At 49.4% G+C, this 22,649-nt stretch overlaps 1 protein-coding gene across 1 annotated transcript; it reads right to left on the bottom strand.

The window, feature by feature from the left end:
• Nucleotides 1–1,482: 1,482 nt before the first annotated feature.
• On the bottom strand, nt 1,483–21,625 carry TMED10 (transmembrane p24 trafficking protein 10). Its single transcript, XM_065402996.1, is given in 6 exon segments — nt 1,483–1,859; nt 2,280–2,406; nt 11,651–11,724; nt 15,721–15,841; nt 21,319–21,591; nt 21,593–21,625. Coding segments are annotated over 6 exon segments (750 nt in total). The 3' UTR covers nt 1,483–1,737.
• Between the last annotated feature and the right edge of the window lie 1,024 nt (nt 21,626–22,649).

The raw sequence follows: 22,649 nt of genomic DNA, 5'->3' as shown, positions 1-22,649 counted from the left end.
CAGCTTCCCAGTGCTTAAAGGGATAAAGCAGGTGGGCCCTGGGTTCTGAACAGAGCTGTTAAAAAAGCAGAAATTAAAAGCAGCTTGGGCACTTGCAGGTAGAACTAACGAGGTCAGGATCTTGTAGGTGGGGAAGGGGGAGGAGGGCTAGTGAGGAAAGAGCAAAAAGCCTAAAAAGATACAAGATTTCAGGACAAATGATACAAAACTCCGACTTGTCTAATGGATTTAGAAGACAATGGAGGGTCTTGCTTTCAATTTTCTCCTCTTCCTTCCTGGCTGCCTCTGGGCTTTTTTTTTTAATAGCAGAAGGATAAATTCAGACTAGAAAAACATTTCACAAAATAATTTCAGAAAACACAAATGCTGCTTTGTCTGAATGGCAGGGAGACCTCTGGGCTGGAAGGACGAGGGGTGTGTGACCAGGGGCTAGGCCCTGATGGTCATTTTGCTCTAAGGGAAGATGAAAGAATTTTCAGCATTCTGCCCAGAAACCCTTGTGGGATAAGTCCAGGAAATGAACCTACCTGGCCTGTTTAATCCAACACCGTGCTAGAGGCAGTAGGACTACAGAGGGCCTCTCACTACATACAGCACAGCTACTCTCACCAGTTTAGGGGAGTCCCCAAGACATTTCTGCCATTGTCACATGCGCTCGTCAACTCAGAGACCCTCAGAAGGGGCACATCCGTGTTCCCATTGTGTACTGTACTCCACTTCATCTGCACTCCCTCGGCTCCTCTGAATGCCAGCCTGTAGGGCGCCCCACACATCCCCAGAACACAAAGCAGGGCATGTCATGTACAGGGAATGAAGGTCCAGCCAGCTACACTTGGCATTAACTCTAGCAGAGTCAGATGAGAAGAGGGCCTCACAAAGTTCCCAACCTACCATGCTCCCATTCCAAAGACGGGCCCAAGCATGCACTGCAAATCTGAATCTGAGCAAGGCCTTCTGCCTCCACACAAAGGTCCCTAAGTGACCACAGCGCTTTCAGGGAACTGCTGCATCGTTTCAGAAAGAGAAGCAAATCCAAGACAAACATGTGGGGACAGGGTGGGGCTGACTCTCAACAGCTTGTTTGAGTCAGGCAGGTTTCTCTTCAGGCTCAGCAACATCTTGCAGAGCCTGTTAGCTCCCCATCCTTCAAACCCAACTCTTATCTGCCTGAATGCATTGACCCATCATCGCAAAGATTCCAGCTCCCACAGGGAGAAACACCAAGGTCTATGACAGAGGCTAAAATTCAGTGCCCCCTCCCTGCTAGCACTGCAACCCCTGTCACTTTGCACCAAGCTCTGTTTGCATAGGGTTGGGTTCCAGAACTTCGGAGTTCCCCCCTCCCCAAATTCTAGCTGCATGGCACCTAATGAGCGTAGCCGGTTCAAGTGGCTCAGAGTAACGCAATGGTCACAGACAGATGGGAGACACCAAGCTTAGAATATAAAAGGAGAAAAGACAGCGTGCAAAACCAACTGCAGCTGTCACAGAAACAAATTTTATTTCATCACTGCCTTAGGAGTCCCCAAACCCACCACAACCTCCCCCGCCCCCACCAGGAGGTCAGAAGCCCCTTTGTAGTCTCCAGTGCTTATACTCCCCTCCCCTCTTAAGGGACAGTTCCTGAAGAAAACCTCCACTCAGCATGTATCATCTGCAAGATGGCTCTGGAGGGCCATGGCTGGGTCCCAGCGGTGTCCAGCTGGGTTTGAGAGGAGGGGAAGGGGAATTACCCCTTTACTCAATCAGCTTCTTGGCCTTGAAGAAGCGACGCAGATAGAAGACCTGCCAGGTGGCCAGTCCGATGAGACAGAACATGGAGAAGATGCTGAAGTACAGGACCCGGATGTTGGTCGACTCTGAAACAGACAAACCAATACAAAGAAGCTCTGATGCCCAGAGTCAGGATAGAGGATCCTCTTGAGGGGAAGGTCTCCCAGAAATCATCTTCCCTCAGCCCTGCAGAACTTCAATGGTGAAATTTCAGGAGATCTGAAGGTGAGGAGGAGGGAACTGGGGGCTGAGCAGATGCAGCACCAACATGAGGCTATTTTCCCATGGCAGAATCATGAGCATTGTGTGGGAGGAAAGGAATTGACTTCTAGAAAGGGCTGGTTGAGAGTCCCCCTCCCAGAAGTTTAAAGGTCTCTTGACAGTGTACAGAACAGACAGTGACAGCTGTAATTGCCTAATCTCCAAATTCTGTCCCATTAACCCAGACGTAGTGAGAATATAGATCTTACAGCTGCAGTCCTCCCTGGGAGTATATGAACTCTTACCATTGGTGTCCCGCATCTCCTCCTCTCGCTTCTTCATGTAAGCAAAGTCATTGACAATGGACTCAGAGAGGTCCTCCAGGCGCCGCAGTTCCACTTCCAGGGGCTTCAACTTCTCCACTTTAGCAATCTGTTAAGGGGATAATCAGTGAGTCACTGAGCTAGAAGCAGCAGCTCTTACATGGGCCTAGGCAACCAGCCTGAGCCCATTATTCATCCCCACATGGCCCAGATCTGGGGCATCTCTACCTTAGGACAGTGCCCTCTGCAGGCCAGAAAACCACAGGTAACTCCAAAACAGCGAGGTTCTCCACACTGTTACTCCATCTACCCCACCCACTCCTAGCAAGACATCTATAGCTGCTCCTGCTCACAGCAGGAACATAGAATGCGTGCTCATGCATGCACGTATTTAAACACATTCCCTTCTGACTCTCCCTAGTTCTCGTTCATTCAGAATTGGTTTCTGGGGTTTGGGCTGGTGGAGTCTGCCACGTGGCTGAAAGTTACAAGAAAAGTTACATGTTCTTGTGTGGGTGGTGTGATAACTCCATGCCAAAGGCCTGCACTTAGGCCCTCCCCACATGCCACAGGAAAGGTAGAGGGAAAAAAAAGACACAGGAAATTCAGTTACAAAGCCCACTCTGGTACTGCAACAACTTCAGGGTTGAAAATGTAAACACACCAAGTCAGAAAGTTCTAAATTCCCCTTCCCAGAAGCACCATAACTTGACTACATTGCATTTAAATCTAAGGCATAAACACGAGCACACAAAATATGTGAACATGACATAGACGGGGGCTGCTGGGAACAGGGGTGGATAAAAAATTGTTTATTTTTTTTAAATAAAAAAATTCAGATTTTTAAAATTTAAATCTGATTTAAAAAAAAGTAAATACAGGTTTATTTTTAAAAATACAGCTATTTAAAATTAAATTATAAATTATGATAACCTATATTAAGGCCTGAAGTTATTATAATCTATTAAAATAATTTAAATTAAATAAATAATATTAAGTAATATGTCTGGTGCCAACTTTTTAAAAAAAAATCAAACCACTGAACTTATTGAAGTTACTGGCTAAGCACCTGGAGTCAGCTTTTGACGGCAGTAGCCTCTTCTGCAGGTGCAGAGAGAATATTTTCTTCATTTCAGTTCATTCACCTAGTTCAGGTGAATGACTAACTCATTAAAAGTTAAGAAACCAATAGGAGTCAAAAGAGCAGAAAAACTAGTTTCCCCTCTTTCATCTATAGGCATGAGAGGTGAGATCTACTAGTTCTAAAATCCTGAAAGACACGGTGACCAGAAAAAAATCACCTCAATTTATTAACTACAGATATTTCCTTACATAAGAACGGCCATACTGGGTCAGACCAAAGGTCCATCAAGCCAGTATCCTGTCCTCTGACAGTGGCCAATGGCAGGTGCCCCAAAAGGAATGAACAGACAGGTTATCATCAAGTGATCCATGCCCTGTCACCCAATCCCAGCTTCTGGCAAACAGAGGCTAGGGACACCATTCCTGCCCATCCAGGCTAATAGCCATTGATGGACCTATCTTCCATGAATCTATCTAGCTCCCTTTTGAACCACATTATAGTATTGGCCTTCACAACACCCTCTGGGCAAGGAGTTCCAGAGGTTGACAGTGTGTTGCATGAAAAAATACTTTCTTGTGTTTGTTTTAAACCTGCTACATATTAATTTAATTTGGTGGCCCCTTGTTCTTGTATTATGAGAAGGAGTAAATAACACTTCCTTATTTAATTTCTCTTTACCACTCATGATTTTATGGACCTCTATCATATCCCCCCTTAGTCGCCTCTTTTCCAAGCTGAAAAGTCCCAATCTTGTTAATCTCCCCTCATACGGAAGCCGTTCCATACCCCTAATCATTTTTGTTGCTCTTTTCTGAACCTTTTCCAATTCCAATATATCTTTTTTGAGATGGGGCAACCACATCTGCATGCAGTGTTCAAGGTGTGGGCGTACCATGGATTTATATAGAGGCAATATGATATTTTCAGTCTTATTATATATCCCTTTCTTGATGATTCCCAATATTCTGTTCCCTTTTTTGACTGCTGCTGCATATTGAGTGGATGATTTCAGAGAACTATCCACAATGACTCCAAAATCTCTTTCTTGAGTGGTAACAGCTAAATTACACCCCATCATTGTATATGTATAGTTAGGATTATGTTTTCCAATGTGCATTACTTTGCATTTATCAATATTGAATTTCATCTGCCATTTTGTTGAATTTCATCTGCCTTTGTTTAACAAATTAGTTACCGTATATACTCGTTCATAAGCCGAATTTTTTTAGTAAAAAAGGGAAGCACCAGAGACGGGGGTCGGCTTATGAACGGGTATAGAGAGGGAGAGGTGGGACACAGCCCCTCCCCCCAACAGAGGGAGCAAGGAGAAGCAGCACAGCCAGCAGAGACAGAAGGGAAGAGGCGGGACCAGAGTCTCTCCGCTTCTGGCCACGCTGCTCTCCCCCAGCCTCCGAAGCAGCTGCAACTCCGGGGCTGGCAGGCTGCAGCCGTGCCGCTCGGCCCCGTCCCCCAGAGTAGGCTGTGGCCGCGCCGCCCGGCCCAGCCCAGCCCACTGGAACATGCTGTGGCCGCGCCGCCCGGCCCGGCCCAGCCCGCTGGAACATGCTGTGGCCGCGCCGCCCGGCCCAGCCCAGCCCGCTGAAACATGCTGTGGCCGCGCCGCCCGGCCCAGCCCGCTGAAACATGCTGTGGCCGCGCCGCCCGGCCCAGCCCGCTGGAACATGCTGTGGCCGCGCCGCCCGGCCCAGCCCGCTGGAACATGCTGTGGCCGCGCCGCCCGGCCCAGCCCGCTGGAACATGCTGTGGCCACGCCGCCCAGCCCAGCCCACCAGAGCAGGCTGCTGCTGCGCTGCCCAGCCTGCCGGAGCAGCTCCAGCCAGGTCAGAGACATCCTCCCCTGGCCCTTCCCAGATAAGGTAGGAAGGGATGGATGGGGAGAGTGTGGGGGTCCTGGACTAGGGGTGGGGTCATGTGGGGGGTGGTCACAGGGGTTACTCCCCTGACCCCCAGCTTCTCCCCCCATAAAAATTTCCCCACCAGTTGCTGTCCCGGCCCGTCAGGGTAAGCAGCTGGCGCACCGGGACACTTTGTTTACTTAGGTTTACCTTCGTGCCCGCGGACACTCGAGGTAAACAAACCACCTCGGCCCACCAGCGGCTTATCCTGATGGCCCGAGAGCCAAAGTTTGCTGACCCCTGAATTACAGTGTCGGCTTATGAACGGGTCATAAACATTTTCCATTTTTACTTATCCATCTTGGGGGGGTTGGCTTATAAATGAACCGGCTTATGATCGAGTATATACGCTAGATTTAAATGCAACACATAACTTGATAAACTTTTTTCTTATGTATTCAGCACATTTAAAATATTTTTAGTTAAATAAAAAAAAAAATACTGTCTGTGCATTTTTAACTGAATTTGAATTTTTATCCAAATAAAGCTGGACAGAAATTAGAAATAAAAAATTAATCATCATCTAGGAAATCAGAAATGCATCATTCATTTTCTAACATAATAAAAATGTAAAAATCAAGAATCCAAATAAATGTAATTTCAGCTATATAATAATTGCTTAAACCCATGTATAAATACAATGTATCCTTCCTGATTAGCAAAAAGAAGTACCAAATTTAGTGTAAAGTCTATATTTATTGGAAAACAAACATGTTCTAATGGTTATCAATCAATGAGAATCAACCTTTCTTTAGGAAAATAACTAAAAAGTAAAACTGCAAAACATGATTAAAATCAGTGATTTAAATCAACCAGCTCTGGCTTGAGAGCAGATTACATTTCTTGCCATTGGGCTACATTTAAATTATCCACCCTAGTGTAGCAGTAAAACAGGTTCCTGCCCCGAATTCACCATTATTAGTATTGCCATCTGCTCTGTGGAGCCATACAGATGTGCTAATATGCCTAGTAAGGAATCGATTAGTCAAACAAATGTCCGTGAATCTTTTTTGTTGTCTGTATTGTTAGAGACATACTTGCTGAGAGGTATTTTGAAATACATTACCAAAATAATTGAAAATGGCGTGATTATATTGTGTTATTTTGACAAATAAAATATGCAGAATTTTGCAGAATTCTTGATTTTTTGGCACAGAATTCCCTCATGAATACTATTTGTTTCTGCAAGTAACTGAGTCACTGTGTGATGAACACTGCACAGCGTGAGTATCCCCATTGAAACAAATGCTTTGCCAGACTGGGGAGTTAGTGAATGGCATAGCTAATATCTAGCATAGTACTCAGCATGTCATTGTACAATCACTGGACTAGAAATGAAGACAATAGATTAGAAGTGCAATGGGAGTGGAGGCTACAGCATGGCAGTGGGGAGCGCACCCCACTGGCTGCAGAGGTAGGGGATCACCCTGCCACTCGCGCCCCATTTGGGACATGGACTTGGCAGTGGGGCTGCACCCTAACATAACACAAGGGCCAGGCCTGCCCCACCCCAGGGCCCTGTCCCTCTGGGCCAGGTGCATGCATTAGCAAGCGAGAGGGACACTCTCTTATGGACACCCAGATCTGCCCCCACAATCCAGGTGTGGGGCAAGCAGGCTCAGCCTGCCAGGAGCCAAGTGTGGAAGGGTTAGTGTGGGGGAGCCAGGTGTGGGGTCAGAGTGTTCTGTGGGGAGCAATCTGAGTGTGGGTGGCTCAATGGGGGGGGGGGGGTCCAGGTGCAATCTGGATACACAGGGACTTGGGGGTTCCAGGTGCAGGGAGAATAGGATTCGGGGGGGGGAGGGGTGAAGGTGGTTGGGGCTCAGCAAGGAATGTCTGGGAGTGGGGAGCAGGGAGCTCAGCAGGGAGGTCCAAGTGCTGGGGGAGTGAGGCTCAGTAGGGTGGAGGTCTGGGTGCAGAGGGCTCAGCGGGGTGGTGCAGGCGGGTGGGGGGTTCAAGTGCGAGGGGCTCAGCAGGGGATAGTCTGGGGTGGGAGTCTGGATGCAGAAGGGTGGGTCTTGGTGGGAAGGTGTGTGTGTGGGTGTGGTTTTTTTTTTTTTTTTTTCTGGATGCCCTGGAGGTGGGTCTGACCCAACCCTGGCTCCAGGAAGGCCCATGCAAGGGAAGGGGAAGTCCTTTCTCTCCCCTCCAGCCCAACTGGACCCCAATACATGGTAGGAGCCACTGGCTGGGGCATCCTCAGCCCTGCCACTCCCTCACTCTGGGCACACCACGATACCAAGCAAGAGGGACAAAGTCTTGCACTCACACCCAGCCCCCTGAAGCAGTGTTTTGTGTCTCCCCCAGCTGCTCCCGATGCCCAAACCAGATGCACCCATGTAGGACCGCTGCCTGGAACGGGTTCATGAATTAACTACTCTGCAGGAAGAAAGTAAAATCTGCAGGGAACAATAATTCTGTGCTTGCGCAGAGGTGCAGAATTCCCCCAGGAGTAAAATAGACAGCACAGAGTATTCTGCTCAAGCTGTTTTTTGTGCAGCCAACGGGGGGAGCTCAAACCTGGGGATTCTATAAACAGTGACTTTAAAAAAAAGTAGCAGCAAGAGAGAATGGATTTAAAAAGATATTTAGAATCAGACTAATATTAGCTAATTGATCATTTCAGTAAAGGGCTTTACGCATACCATGCCGCCACCTCCTCAATTAATCCCCTTCCCATACAGGGGCCCATAGCACACAACTTTTCCTAGTAGCTTTGGGTACGTTTACACTGCAATAAAAAACCTGCTGCACCAGGCGCCAAGAGCCCTGGTTAATTGACTCTGGCACGGGCTGCGGGGCTAAAAATTGCAATGGAGAGTTTCAAGCTCAGGCTAGAGCCCGAGCTCTAAAACCCCACAAGGAAGGTGAGTCTCAGAGCCCCGGCTCCAGTCCAAGCATGAACCTCTCCACTGCAGTTTTTAGCCCCGCAGTCTGAGCCCTGAGACAACTGACCCAGGCTCTGAGACCGAGTGCCACAGGTTTTTTACTGCAGTGTAAACATACCCTCAGTGACTAAATCTCTGGTCAGGCACCTGATGAAACAAGTCTAGAAGTGAGAGAGTCTCAAGATGACTTCCTCTAAGATGTTGCTCTCCACATCCAGAACTGAAGGATGGCGAATGGGAAGGCTCTGCTGGGAAAAGCCTAAGCTTCTCACTGGGCCAAGCCCTGAACACCCCTTTGCATACTTGCAGGACTGAAGGGGGTTAACAGGTCTCCTTTAGCTGCACTAAAGGGAGATCTGTTAATCCGCTGCAAATATACCCAGGGCTTCCAGGGCACTCACCTGTCCGCCATCATGCCACTATTCCATTATTAACAAGCATGGATGTTCTGAGGGCTTGTCTACCGTGGGATTTTTGCAATGGCGCAGTTACACTGGTGCAAACTCCTACCTAGTTGTGCTGTGAAAATGACTTGTACAGGTGCAGCTTACTGGTTTGAAATTGGGGTAAGCCACACCAATGCCAATCACTTTTTACACTGGTGCTACCCATCTATAACAGGAACTTGCATCTGTCTGAACGACCCCACCCCTGCCCATCCATCCTTCTCTCTCCCCCTAAGACTTAATCAGCCACTTGTCTTTGGGGTAAGAATTTAATTTGATTCACACTTAGAGGGATACTGAAAGCTGAAGTTCTGCAGAAGGCCTCGATTGGCAGCATATTTCAACATGAGGGGCAGTAGCACAGTCCTTTGAATCCAGCTCTATGTAATTCACAGACTGTACACTAGGGGGCAATCCTTCCTCTGCCAGCTATGACCGAGCCCTTCATCTCCTTATGTTGTGAATACTTGGAGGTAATGTGCAGTGCCAAGAAAGGAAAGACCTCTTCTGCAGAAGGGGCCCCAGAAATGTGTGTAGGTACTGGACACCCAGCTTCTTCACTGGCCCTTTCTCTGGGCCAAGGAAAGTCAATAGGGCATAGGAGCTACTGAATCAGGGAGTTTCCCATGTCTGGAGGTCCTGTTTTCACATATTAGAATTGTAGGACTGGAAGGGACCTCAATAGGTCTTCTAGTCCAGTCCCCTGCACTCATGGTAGGACTAAGTGCTACCTAGACCATCCGTGACAGGTATTTGTCTAACCTATTCTTAAAGGCCACCAATGATGGGGATTCCACAGCATCGCTAAGTAACTTGTTTCAATGTTTAGCTACTCTTACAGTTAGAGAGTTTTCCTAATGTCTAATCTAAATCTCCCTTGCTGCAATTTAAGCTCGTTATTTCTTGTCCTGTTCTCAGTGGATAAGGAGAACAATTTATCACCCTCCTCTTTATAACAATCTTTGATGTACTTGAAGACTGTTATGTCCCCCTCAGTCTTCTCTTCTCCAGACTAAACAAAAACATTTATTTTTTAATCTTTCCTCTTAGATCATGTTTTTTAGACCTTTAATCATTTTTGTTGCTCTTCTCTGGACTTCTCCAATTCGTCCACATCTTTCCTGAAGTGTGGTGCCCGTAACGGCATACAATACTCCAGCTGAGGCCATAGCAATGCTAGTCAAGTGGAATATTTTTTTCTCATGTCTTGCTTACAACGCTCCTACTAATATTATGGGAATGCTGCCTCAAGTTCTATTTCAGCCTGACTGTGTGGACTGAGCAAGAGCCTTCTCCCCTGCCCACTCCAGCTGCTAGCACCTCTCCATGTCTCTTTTCCTTTGGTTACTCTCCTAAAACAAGTGAGGGACACAGAGTGGCAGGAGGATTCTGTATACTGAGTAAACACAGGACAGTTGCACGGCTCCCTCTCGCCTTAATGCTAAGCTTTGCCAGTGGGAGTGATTAGGAATGCCGGCCCACCCACACTCTGCCTAGCAGACACCATGGGGTGGAAACACTGGGGCAGACTCTTAGCCTGAGTCTATTTCTCGATGCCTAATCTCTGGGAGCAGAACCTGACCTGTAGGTAGATAAAGCGAGTCAGCACTGTCCACCATGGACAGAAAGGAGGGGCAATGACTTCTGCTTGTGGAAGAAGGGGAGCCTGCAGGGTAACTTGACAAAAAGCTTCTTGGAGAGCAACTCCTTCAGCTTTCTCTGTGGGTGCTGCCTCGGCCCAGCTCTGCACATCAGGTTCACGGCCTAACTCACTTCCCAGCAGGGAAAAGGATGGTCTTTACTTGAGGTACTAGGCTGAGACTTGGGAGATCAAGATTCTTTTCTTGGCTCAGCTACAGGCTTCCTAAATGACCTTTGGAAAGTCCCTTCCCCTCTCTGTGCCTCCACTCTTCATCTGTAAAATGGGAAAAATACTTAATCTTTCAAATACACACACACACAATTATAGTCCTGTTATAGTCCCACCTAGACACATTTACCACCAATCCCTATTTTCTCTTCTCTGAGCTCAGTATAATTTGTTAATATCCGGATGCTAGATGCCCAGAACTGGCTGTAGTATCCCAAGTGCAGTCAGCCCAGAGCACAGAGAGGGCCTGTCCCCTCCCTGCTCCAGGATGTGAGGTCTTTACCTACCTACCTCAGAACTGCACTGACCCTTTTTGCTGCCATCTAACACTGCAAACTCCTGCCTAATTTGCTGCCCACTCTACTCCCTGAACCATTCCTGCTTCCCGGGTACATCCTTTCATGTGGCTTTCAGTTATTATTCCCACTGAACACGTACAAGAGCTTTCCCCAGCTTACGACTGATCTTCCCAGGCACCAGCCCTGCAGGGGTCAGAAGCCAGAAAATACAAGCTTAGAAAAAACCTGGTTAACAATTTGCAAGAGAGCTACCAAACTTCACTTCCCTCTCCCTCCCCAAACCAGCTAGTGACTGTCCCAGGTAATTGGTATCCCATGTCCAGGCCCAACAACAGGGCCCCACCTGCAGAAAGGACAGCGAGGCACAATCCTCCTCCCTGCATACTGCTCAGCATGCCTCAGCACTTCAAGCCAACACTGCAATTGTCCCTGGAAAGGCAGCTGCCCCCTCCGGGGAGGCTGCGGATCAGCATCTCTCGTGGCTGTGAATGGAAATTATAAAGCTTCATATTTAGGAGGCTTTGCCTTTTCCTTGCATTGCCCCCTGCTGTTGGGGCAGCAGAAACTACTGGTGTCAGCCTGTTATTGACTCCAATACCTAAACCCCAAAACCAAGTCATGCTGGCTGGCTGAGAAACTTACCTCTTGGGCCTCGGCCCACTCAGAGTTAGAGCAGCAGGGTTTTTTTTAGATCTCTACCACATGAGACGCTAATGGAAGCTCCCAGCTGCAGATAGGCTGTCATCACGGCTGGGAAAGCAGTTTCCCATCGCAAGCCCCAGATCCAAACACAGCATCACGTGATTGCTAGGAAGGAGTCTGAGGTACCGGCAGCAGGCAAGGAACATACCTCCTCATAGTTCTTTGCTTCCACTCCATGCTTCATGTCCAGGATCACGAGCTGGTCCGGCATCCGCCCAGTTCCTGGAAGTGCATTGAAAGGATTCATTGTGTGCAGCTGTCAGGCTGCCAGGAACTCACCAAGCCCCCCATTGGAGAGAGATTCACAACACTCCTCCCCCAGCGAGTCTCCAGCCAGCTGCAGAGGCAGCACAGTCCTGCTTAAAATCACAGGACCTTCTGAATGAACCCTGGCTGATGGAAGGGCTCCCGGAGATAATGAGAACAAGCTGTAGCTAAGAGCACTAAGCGCACAGGACACAAGCCGCTGCCAGGCACCAAGACTGTTAAAGTGTGCCCAGACTTTGAATAGGGCTTCCCAAGGCAGGAGACACAGCCACCTCCACTCAGCAGACAGGCTAGAGACACACATGAGTAGAGCAAGCGTTAGAGACAACAGCCACCCCAGGGTGCAGGTCATTGCAAATATGAAGGGTGACAGCCAAAAAACAAGCTGGGGGAGAACAGGGGAGCCTAAAGCCAACAGGCATACAGGGCTACAGCCAACTACCACATATGGGAGAGGGCAGGGGAAAAAGATCACAAGTATACAGGATTTGCCAGGACATCTCATATTTCAGCCACATCATGCTGCCTGTTCCACCACATCACCCAACTAGGAAGTGTTCGCAGATGAGAGATCCAAATACCCTGTAGCCTAAAGGAAGGTGCCTGGACACCACCAGTTCTAATCTCACCTCTACTGATTATGCACGTCAGAGTCCTTATCAGGAAGCACAGTCAAGGATTCCTTAGGAGATACTCACATATCATTCCCCCAATTTACAAATAAGTTAAATGCAGAGTTACACAAGGTCACTTCAGGCACAGCTGGGAAAATATCCCAGATCTCTAATATAACAGAGGGCACAAGCTTTATTCCCCTCAGCTACACAGGCTTTCAGAATGAATGCATCAAAGCTAGGTGTTTGGCTATCCTGCCTCTAACCAACCACTGCTCTAACCATTAGATAATACTTCCCTCCCAGAGCTGAGAACAAAATCCACGAATCCTACTCTCCAACATTCTACTGCTGTCTACAAAAAAGTTGTATAACCCACTGGCAACGTGTGTGTCTTGCACCCTCTTCTAGCGGCTGTTCCACACTGAGTATAATATATTCCTTTAGCTCAAGCGAGAGATGTCTCTGCTGTGGATCTGAAAGCCCGGGGTTCAAATTTGGGGAGGGGGGAAGGTCTTTATGATTGCACAGGATGGAAATTTTTTTTGTCTAGTTCTTGTTTAAAAAACTGGTCAATATAATTCACACAGAGAGGAAAGATCCTTAAAACAGAATTAAAAACCATTATAATCTGCCAGTGACACCATGATACGCAGCAAACCCTGGTGGTTTCACATTTCAGCAATTTGCCACACATTTTGTTTATGTCATGCAGACAGATTTGGAGGCTGAGAGGGAGGGTGGGGAGCTACAGCCAACAGCCACACAAGGGCCTTCAACGCACGCAGATCAGTGGGGGATTTTTTGCATATTATGTAAATTACAGAAGTTTGGGTGGGGTTTTGGAACCCTCAGGCTGAGGTGAGGAGAGCGAGAAGCCTGGTGGACAGGACAACAAACCTTGAAGCATGAGATGAGGGGAGAGTCACCAAATAGCAGGAAGAGTGAGAGAGCTGATGAGTGCAATAGGGGTGGGGAGCAGGCACTGTGAGGGGTTAACATTTTCAGGGGCTTCCAGATGGTGATCCCCTGGGAGGCTGCTGGGCCTGGGGCCCAGGGTGGTTTCCATTGGGTCCCAAGGACCTTCAATAAACTCCCTGCTCCCTCTTGCAGCTGAGGAATTGGTGGTGTCAAGACGTGAAGCAAAATCAGTGATCCTGGGGTTTTAGAGACTGGGAGTCCTGATTCACTCTGCCCAGGTCCTGCAAAGCCCTTTGTGAAGATGGGGCCTTTCACAGGACACTTCAGAAGAGCTGCTGGAGTTACCCCGAAGTGGGGAGAGAGTAGCTGGGCTTGGGGCAACTTCACCGGGGTCCACACAACTACTAATGTGCCAGCTCAAAGGGGAAACATGCAAGTTAACCTGTGTCTCTCAGACGAAGCTGTTAAAGGTCTGTTCTCCCCAAAAGGAAGGTAGGAAGGGAACAGGCTGCTCCAGACAGACAGGGTCTCTGTGCTCCTAACGCGGGGTGCCAGGCAGAGAGGGAAGGCGCTGCCCCAGGCTTTGGTGGTGAAGTGATTCTCCAGTCCCCCAGAGAATCTAGCTCCTGCTATTCTATTGCTGGGGGGAATGTGGCTAGTACTCCACACTGGCCTTAATAGCAATTCTGACCTGAGCCTTGTAACGCAGCAATTGTCAGAGCAGGGCAAATGGATAAAGGAGGAGGGAAACAGCCTGATGTACACCACCCACACTCAGAGGAGTTGCTAGGAGAGATCCCCATGTCTGGCAAGCTGCCCTGTCCCAGATCCTGGGGCCCTGCACAAGGAGCTGATCTGCCACCTTTCACTTCCTCTTCCCCATTTCTGTGGCTGGCGGTTGAGAAATCCTAGTTGTTCAGAACCCACCTGGCCCAACGGCTCTGCGTTTTCTCCACCAACAGTTCCTGCTGCCCAGCTTGCCCTCCCAGGAAAGCCACAGCTCTGCTAGTGATGAGCTCCTCCCTGGCTGCAACCCCAGCTGCGACTGCTCTGCTCACAGATGCCAAAGGGGTCCAGTAGGAAACCCCTTAACAGGGCTGCAGGGAGAATTATCCAACTGAATTAGCTCAGCAAAATTCAATCAATTCCCCCAGAGCTGACATTCCAGAGGAGCCAGGACCTTCCACTCCAAGAGATTCAAGCCTCCAAAGCGATGGGGGACTGTGCTCCTGGAGGAGCCATCTCTTGAATGAGAAGTAAAATCAGAGCCCTAATTTGGTCAGGATTTTGGTTATAACGCCCCGATTCTAATGCAACATGGCACAGGATCTTCAGCATTGCACAAGAATCAGAGTTTTACAACCTACAGCCTGACCAAATCCCAAGCTAGGTTAGCGTCTGCCATTTCAGCTAGTCCTAAACCTGGCGCAGAACAGTTCCTCCATCCTACACCAAAGTGCCTGAATTTAGGTCGGGGGTGGGAGTGAAGCAATCTCTATGGCCAGTCCGCAAAGCTCTCTGGGATCCTGTAGGATAAGGCATAAGAGGAATGGGATCACAAAAGGGGAACCATTGCAGAGACTGTGAGAAGAGGTGAGCACCCCAAGTCGAAGTAAGGCTACAGCAGGAATCAGATCAGCCTTCCCCAGATTGGGGTTGGAACCCACATGCCTGCGGTTTTCAGGGTGTTTGTTCTGAACTTGATCCCAGCTACTCAGCAGAGAGAGTGGCAAATGCGTCACACTCACAGGAAACGGCAGCCCCAGTGCTCGTTAGGCAACTGTCCCTACAGCACAAGGACAGGACTGACGTCCAGCTCACTTCCTCTTCCCTCTGTCAAAGGATCACTCAAAGGAAGGGACACCCTGTGCAACCACAGGCAACTATCGCAGGGTGCTGCAACCACTCTGGGAAGGGGCTCCCAGCCCAGCCCAGGGCTGCTGCCACAGGGTGCACCCAAGAAAGGGACCACACTCTACCACCAAAGAGGAGGAGGAAGAAGTGGGCAAATGGGGAGGACAAAAGGGTATCAGCCTACTCTGTGCTGCCAGAATTGGGATGTGAGGAGAGGCAGCATGGGAACAGCACTTCTGGGATGCCCACCTGCTCCTACAGTCACCATCACAATTCCCTGTCGGTGACCCCATTCCTCTTGTGCCTGGGCCTGAAGCATCCCATAGTGCTCTGCAGGTGAGCCACAAGGATCGTTTCACCCCCAACCCTAATGCAAGCGACAGCTGTTCTGCACCAGTAACACGAAACTCCTCATCCCAGAGGAGCCCATTCCTCTCAGCATGAAGAATCCCAAAGTGCTTTGCAAACTGGACATTGAAATTGCTTCACCCCGACCCCTCACCCAACATACTCCACCAAGAGCAAGGAAGAGGGAGGGCTGGGAGCAGCTTTCTGCACTCACCCACAGGGAGCTTGCTCTCGAAGCAAGCCTCGAACATATCATAGTCTTCAGTGGTGAAGGCGAACTTGCCCTTAGTGGCATCCTCCTTGGAGTAGAGGATGTGTCCAGCTGAGTCAGTTATCTGTAGGAGAGACAGACAGCGAAGTGGCTCAAGCACAGTCGCAGGCAGGAGCACAGTCCCTCAATGACACATGGACAAACTTAACAGGCTCTTCCTGGGCCCTCTTTAGGGTTTGCTGCAGATTGCGTCCATCTGCCCCATTTCAATTCCTCTCCTCCCCCAGGCTGGCAAAAACAGCAGGCTTCTAAGATCTGATTTCACTGGTTTTTTAGTTAAAACATCCTGGACACAGACTAATTTAAGTTGTCTAATTCCCTGAATCCTTGTTCATTGCCTCCTTAGTTTCTCCTTACATGCTAGGATTGTAAATTCCCAAAGCAATGCTTAGCAAAGCACAGAAATCTCTGGCTCCTACAGCGAGAGGTAACGAGGGACAAACAGAACGGACTCTCCAGCAGCAGAACTGCAGAAGGGGCATATGTGCACCATTAGATCCAAATGCCAATACGCCCTGAGCTGGGCAATGTTTGGATGCCAAGGTCTGTAGAAGTGGCACTTCACAGCACAGCTCAGAGGCAGGACTGCAGATCAGACAGACTATATACGTAGAAGGAGTAACTGCTAATTTGTGCGCTATCACAAAATTATTTAGATTAGTCAAATCTAGAGACGGTTCTAACAAAGTTACATTAATTGACAGCACAATGGCAGGTGCCACTCAGGAAAGACATCACCGTGTACAGCTTAACTAAAACCTCTTCTCAGTGTGCAGCAGTGCTAAAAAAAAAAAAAAAAAAAAAAAAAAAAGAAGCAGCAAACAAATATGAGAGGGGTAGCCGTGTTAGTCTGAATCTCTAAAAAGCAACAGAGGGTCCTGTGGCACCTTTCTGTTAGTCTTAAAGGTGCCACAGGACCCTCTGTTGCTTCAAACAAATATGCCAACTGATATAGTGAAGGTTTTAACATCACTGTATAAAGCAATGGTATGCCCTTATGTGGAATGCTATTCAGATATGATGATTCCCCCTATCTCAAAAGACATAGCAGAAATAAAGGGGTGCTGAGGTGATGAGAGGTCTAGAAAGTATTCCAAATGAAGACATTGAGACCTTCGGGACTACTTACAAAGGAGATAAGAAAACACAACAAAGACACACAAAACAGTCAATGAAATGGAAAGGCAACATATTTACAACTGAAAGGAAATACTTTTTCTATTAACACAACACCTAATTAACTCCCTGCCAGAGAATATCATTGAGGCCAAGAGCTTAGTAGGATTCACAAGAGGTTCAGATATTTATATGGATAATGAGAACAACCAGGTTCATTAGACAAGTTAAAAATAATAAGGGACATAAACTCTCATGCTAAAGAGTATAAGCCATAACTGGCAGGAGGTTAGGAAGAAACTTCCTCTGTGGGCAGGTTATTTCATAATTGTCTATTATGGGGTTTTTTGCACCTTCCTTGGAACTATGTGGTACTTGTCAGTTTCAGAGACAGGAGGCTGGACTAGGTGAATCACTGCTTTGGTACTGCAGTTCCTATTCAGAGCTTCATCTTAATCCAAGCAGCAGAGAGATTACAAGGTACACTCGGTCAGCTTCTTGCTTAGCCTACCCTGCATACCATTCACAGAACAACTATGATTAACCAAATTCAAATTATTCAGGATGATACTGTATTGAGTCTGCACATTGGAGTCCGGTGAAGGAAACAAAGAAAAGGACCTACTTTAAAGGGTCCCTTGTATTTGGAGTACTGCCTTTAAAAGTTGACTGGGATTCTCACTGCTGTACTCTGGGGAAAGCTCTGAGTGCTATCTTTCCCCAGAAGAGGTTGTGTGGTACACAGGCCTGACCCCTTTTTGCCTTGTCTCTAACACTAGGAGCAGAATGCCGGGGTGGGGTGGGATGGATAAGCGTTCAAATCGCACTCCCCGCATCAGTAGCCAGCCAGGGCCGGGGAAGCTAATGATCTGACCAGTGGACCAAATTCGGTGATGAATCCTGATGATGTGCCACCTGAGGCACGTTGCGCATACGCTAAGAAGAAGCAGAGTGCCCAGAAGTAGCATTTTAGACAGTGGCAGCTCTGCTGTCTGCTTCCATCGGTATTGGATACCCGTTATTCAGACTCAGCCAGACACATTACCCATCAAGCTGGGTGTGAGGGGGAAGCAGCTTATAGCCCAGCCAACACTCTTGTGGAAGGACAGGCTAACCCGAAAGGGATTCTTCTTAATGTTCAAACGTTATTTACAGTAATGCCATCCCTTACAGACAAAGCATTGTTCTCTGTCTTGACAAACAGCCCATCAATTCCCCACACTGCCGGCTTAAACAATGAGACAGCCACATGTGACCAGGCCCAAGCGGGACGTCATCCACCCAAGAGCATCCACTCTGCAGCCAGCTGGCGCATTGTGCAGATTCCTCAGGAACAGAGAGTACCACTGTTAGTGTTGGGATTTCACAAACACACAGGGCCCAGCTCGGTGACAGGAACCATCTTCAATACAACACACAGTAACTACCAACTTCCTACACCCTGGTGACCTAGTGCTGGGAGGCTGCTCTGACAACCTGATCTTCCAGGCTGTGGGGAAGGTGCCACCTGGAGACATCCTGTCCTAAGCAAATCCCCCTGCCCCCACTGCACAAACACACCCAATAGAAAAGGAGCCCAAACCTAGCATCTTTAGAACACAAGTGTTGGCCACAGCAGTCCTGCATGACAAGGGAAGGGGACAAGAAATGCTACAAACTATTACCAAGCCTGAAGTGCTGGAAGGAGGTGGGGACGATTTTCAAACCAAGCTTGTTTAACATTCTAATAAAATAAATCACATTTCCCTCTGCCAGTGATACTAACCTCAATGCCCCATAAGGCAGCAAAGCCAGAATGCAACCCTGGCCCAAGAGTAATGCTGCATCAGGGACCTGGCTTTCTGTGGCAGACATAAGTCTCAGAAGAGGAAATGGAATCAGATGAACAAAGGACGGGCAAGCAAAGAACCAGGAGACACTGGATCACTGAGTGAGAACAGAGGAGAGAGCACAGTTCTGAAAAGGCTGCAAAGCACAAACTCTGCTCGTACGGGGCTCTATAACCCACCACACCACCATGAGCTTTATGCCATGTGTTATCAGAAAAACAACTGCAGAAATATTTGAGTTCTTAAGCCACTGTGTATCCATCCTTCTTACAATGAATCCAGAATGCAATGAATGTACAGAGCTGAGGCAGAGAGGGAGAGCGAGCTTAGGCCAGATCTACACTAAGGGTATGTCCAGACTACCCGCCGAATCGGCGGGTAGTAATCGATCTATCGGGGATCGATATATCGCGTCTCATCTAGACGCGATATATCGATCCCCGAACGCGCTCCCGTCGATTCCAGAACTCCACCAGGGCGAGCGGCAGTAGCGGAGTCGATGGGGCAGCCGTGGCCGTCCATCCCGCACCGTGAGGACCCGAGGTAAGTCGAAATAAGATAAGTCGACTTCAGCTACGCTATTCCCGTAGCTGAAGTTGTGTATCTTACATCAATCCCCCACCCCAGTGTAGACCAGCCCTAAAAAGTGAGGTTGAACCAGCTAGTCACTCATGAGTGTGAAAAACCCTGAGGGACGTAGTTAAGCTGAACTGTGGACCTTGCTACCGCCTCTCAGGGAGGTGGATTAATTAAAGCGACTTGAGAACCCCTCCCATCACTGTAGTGAGCATCTACACGGAAGTACTAGAGCGGTGCAGTTCCAGCAGTTTAAGTCTAGACATAGCCTAAGATTTAATAAAATTAAAAATGATGTAAAAGAGCCTTTCTAGACATAAAAGTAGCATAAGGGCTGATATCCTGGGACCTTCCTGGGTTCAAGGCAGATGTTGTGTCCCTCACTGTGAAGCTGGGAATCTTCCCTTTCCACTGGGATAATGCTTCTTTTTCTGGCCCTGAGGATTCATAAGATATTGTACTTACGTTTATCACAAATTCTCAAGCCTTCTGGACCTCAGGCAGGGACAATTAGGGGGGAAAATTCCACATTTAAGAAGAAGCGTGTCTCTGACAAACTGATTCACAAGGTGACACCACTGCTCGGGTGGGTGGGAGGTGACAGTGAAGTTAGAAGGGGCCACCAGAGAGGACATGTTATTGGGTGGGATGCAAGCAAGACTGTCAAAGCTGCATTAGAATGGCAGTTTGTCACGTGGATGGTGTATGTGTATTATTCGTGCACACACTGCTTGGCCTTAACCTCAGCTCCAACAACCCTTTCACGTCCTCTCGCGTCCTCCTTGTGCTCCCACTTCTGTGCTTTCTTCCTCACATGGAATGCCCTCCAAGCGCCAGTGCGCCAAACTGCCACCCTCCCCTCAGTAAACCTGCCACTAACACCCCTGGCAACAGCAAGAAAGGAATAGTCTCCACATAATGCTATCTCCATGACCTTCTCCTCAATACCGCCACACTGTGCCACATGCAGAGAGCGAGCCCTGGTGTGGCCCTGTTACTGTAACCCTCTTCCCATCTGTATTCCCACTGTGCAATGTGAAGAGTGAACCCCAGCATCACTGTTGCTGTCACTCTCCCCCCAGTGCACAGAAATCAAGCTGCACGTGGCCCTGTGGCTGTGACCAATCCTCCCAGTGTGCCATTTCCACAGAGTGAACCTCGATATGTCCCTACGGCTGTCACCCATCCCCCAGTGTGCCACGTGCACAGAGTGAACCCCAGTGTGGCTGTGGCCCATCCCCCAGCGTGCCATGTGTACAGAGTGAACCTGAACGTGGCTCTATGGCTGTGACACATCCCCCCAGTGTGCCATGTGCAGACTGAACCCCTAAAGCTCTCAGCCTTTCCCCAGTATGGCCATGTGCACTGAGTGAACCTCAGTGTGGCCCTATGGCTGTGACACATTCTCTCGACATGGTTCCATGGCTGTGACACATCCACATCAGGGTTCACTCTATGCACATGGCACACTGGGGGATGGGCCACAGCCATAGAGCCACACTGGGGTTCACTCTGTGCACATGGCACACTGGGGGGCTCTATGGCTGTGACCCCTCCATCCCAGCGTGCCATGGCACAGAGTGAACCTCAACGTGGCCCTATGGCTGTGACACATCCCCCCCAATACGCCATGTGCACATAGTGAACCTCAACGTGGCCCTATGGCTGTGACACCCCTCCCCCAACATGCCATGTGCACATAGTGAACCTCAACGTGGCCCTATGGCTGTGATACATTCCCCCCCCCCAAAAAAAACACCATGCCATGTGCACAGAGTGAACCGCAATGGGCCCTGTGCCTGGTCCCCTCCCGGCGTGGCTGTGGCAATGGGGTCGCGGGGGGGGGGGGGCACTTCCTTCCGTGGGTCCCGCAGAGCTCAGCTTAGGGCCGAGTCGCGCCGCTTCCCGACCCGAGCAGGCCCGGCCTGACCCGGGGAACCGCTCCCCCGCCGAGACTCTGTCCACGGGGACGGGTCGGGGCTGCCCCTCGGCCCGGCCGGGCCCCGGCCGCCCCCCGCACCTTGAGATTGGCGGACGGGCCGCTGGCCGCCCCCGGCGGGACCCCGATCTCGTACTCGCCGGTGACCAGCGTGTCGCGGTGGATCTCCTCGCGCAGGCACTTGCGGGCCTTGCCCGGCAGCTGGAAGGAGATGGGCCGCGCCGGGCCCAGGAGCAGCAGGAGCAGGGCCAGGGCCTGGCCGAGCCGAGGGCAGCCGGGTACAGGCAGCGGCATGGCGGCGGATCCGGGTCCCACAGGCCGCGCTCCCTCCCCCCGCACCATGTGACCCGCCGCCGGCCCGCCTGCGTGAGAGGGAGGGGGCGACCATGGCACAGGAGGAAGGAGGGTAATGTTTTGGGGGGATTCGGGGGGAGGGCAAAGCCGTGGGGCTAGGGCTTGTCGGGGAGAGCAGGGGCGGGTATGGGAGAAAGCAGGGGAAAGGAAGCAGGGCATTAGGGAGAGCCTGTGGGTGGAGGACGGGATTGGAGACTTTGTGGTGGAGGGCGGCATTAGCTGTGTGGTAATGTTAAAAGTTGAAGCTGACCAGGTGATAAAATAGAGCAATGAGCCCCCCAGACGACAACTGACTGACCCTAGGAGAGAGACAGACAGAATCAGAGAAATGTGGGGCTGGAAGAGCCCTGGAGCGCTCAGAAAGTCCAACCCCTGCACTGTGGCAGGACCACATAGCCCATCCTTGACAGGGGTCTGGCCAACCTGTTTTTAAAAACCTCCAGTGATGGGGGTTCCACGACCTCTCTTGGAAACCTCTTCCAGAGCTTTTAAACTGCCCTTGTAGTTAGAAAGTTTTTCCTAATATTTGATCTAAATCGTCCTTGCTGCAGATGAAGCCCATTACTTGTCCCACATATCATGGCCATTGAGAACCCAGTTGATCACAGTCCTCTTTATAACAGCCCTTAACATATTTGAAGACTATCAGGTCCTCCCCCAGGTCATTTTTTCTTAAGACGAAACATACCTGTTTTTTTTAACCTTTCCTCATAGGTCAGGTTTTTTAAACCTTTTATCTTTTAGGTTCCTCTGCTATGGACTCTCACCAATTTGTCTGTATCTTTCCTAAAGTGTGGCGCCCAGAACTGGACACAGTACTCCAGCTGAGGCCTCACCAATGCAGTGCTTAATTTTAATCAGAGAGGTGCCAAGGCACAAGCAATTAGGTGCTGGGGCTCAAGCAATTTTTTTACATTCATAACTGATGCAGCAAGCCCAGAGGTACCGGGGCTATGAACTGCCAAGCTTAGAGGTGCCGGTGCTCAGCCCTGGCAAGCCCTGGCACAAATTAAGCACTGCGTCAATGACAAGTAGAGCAGGACAATTACCTCCTGTGT

The sequence above is a fragment of the Emys orbicularis genome, chromosome 4 (genome assembly GCF_028017835.1).
Source record: "Emys orbicularis isolate rEmyOrb1 chromosome 4, rEmyOrb1.hap1, whole genome shotgun sequence".
Lineage (NCBI taxonomy): Eukaryota > Metazoa > Chordata > Testudines > Emydidae > Emys > Emys orbicularis.
This window is presented reverse-complemented; position numbering and strand designations above follow the sequence as displayed.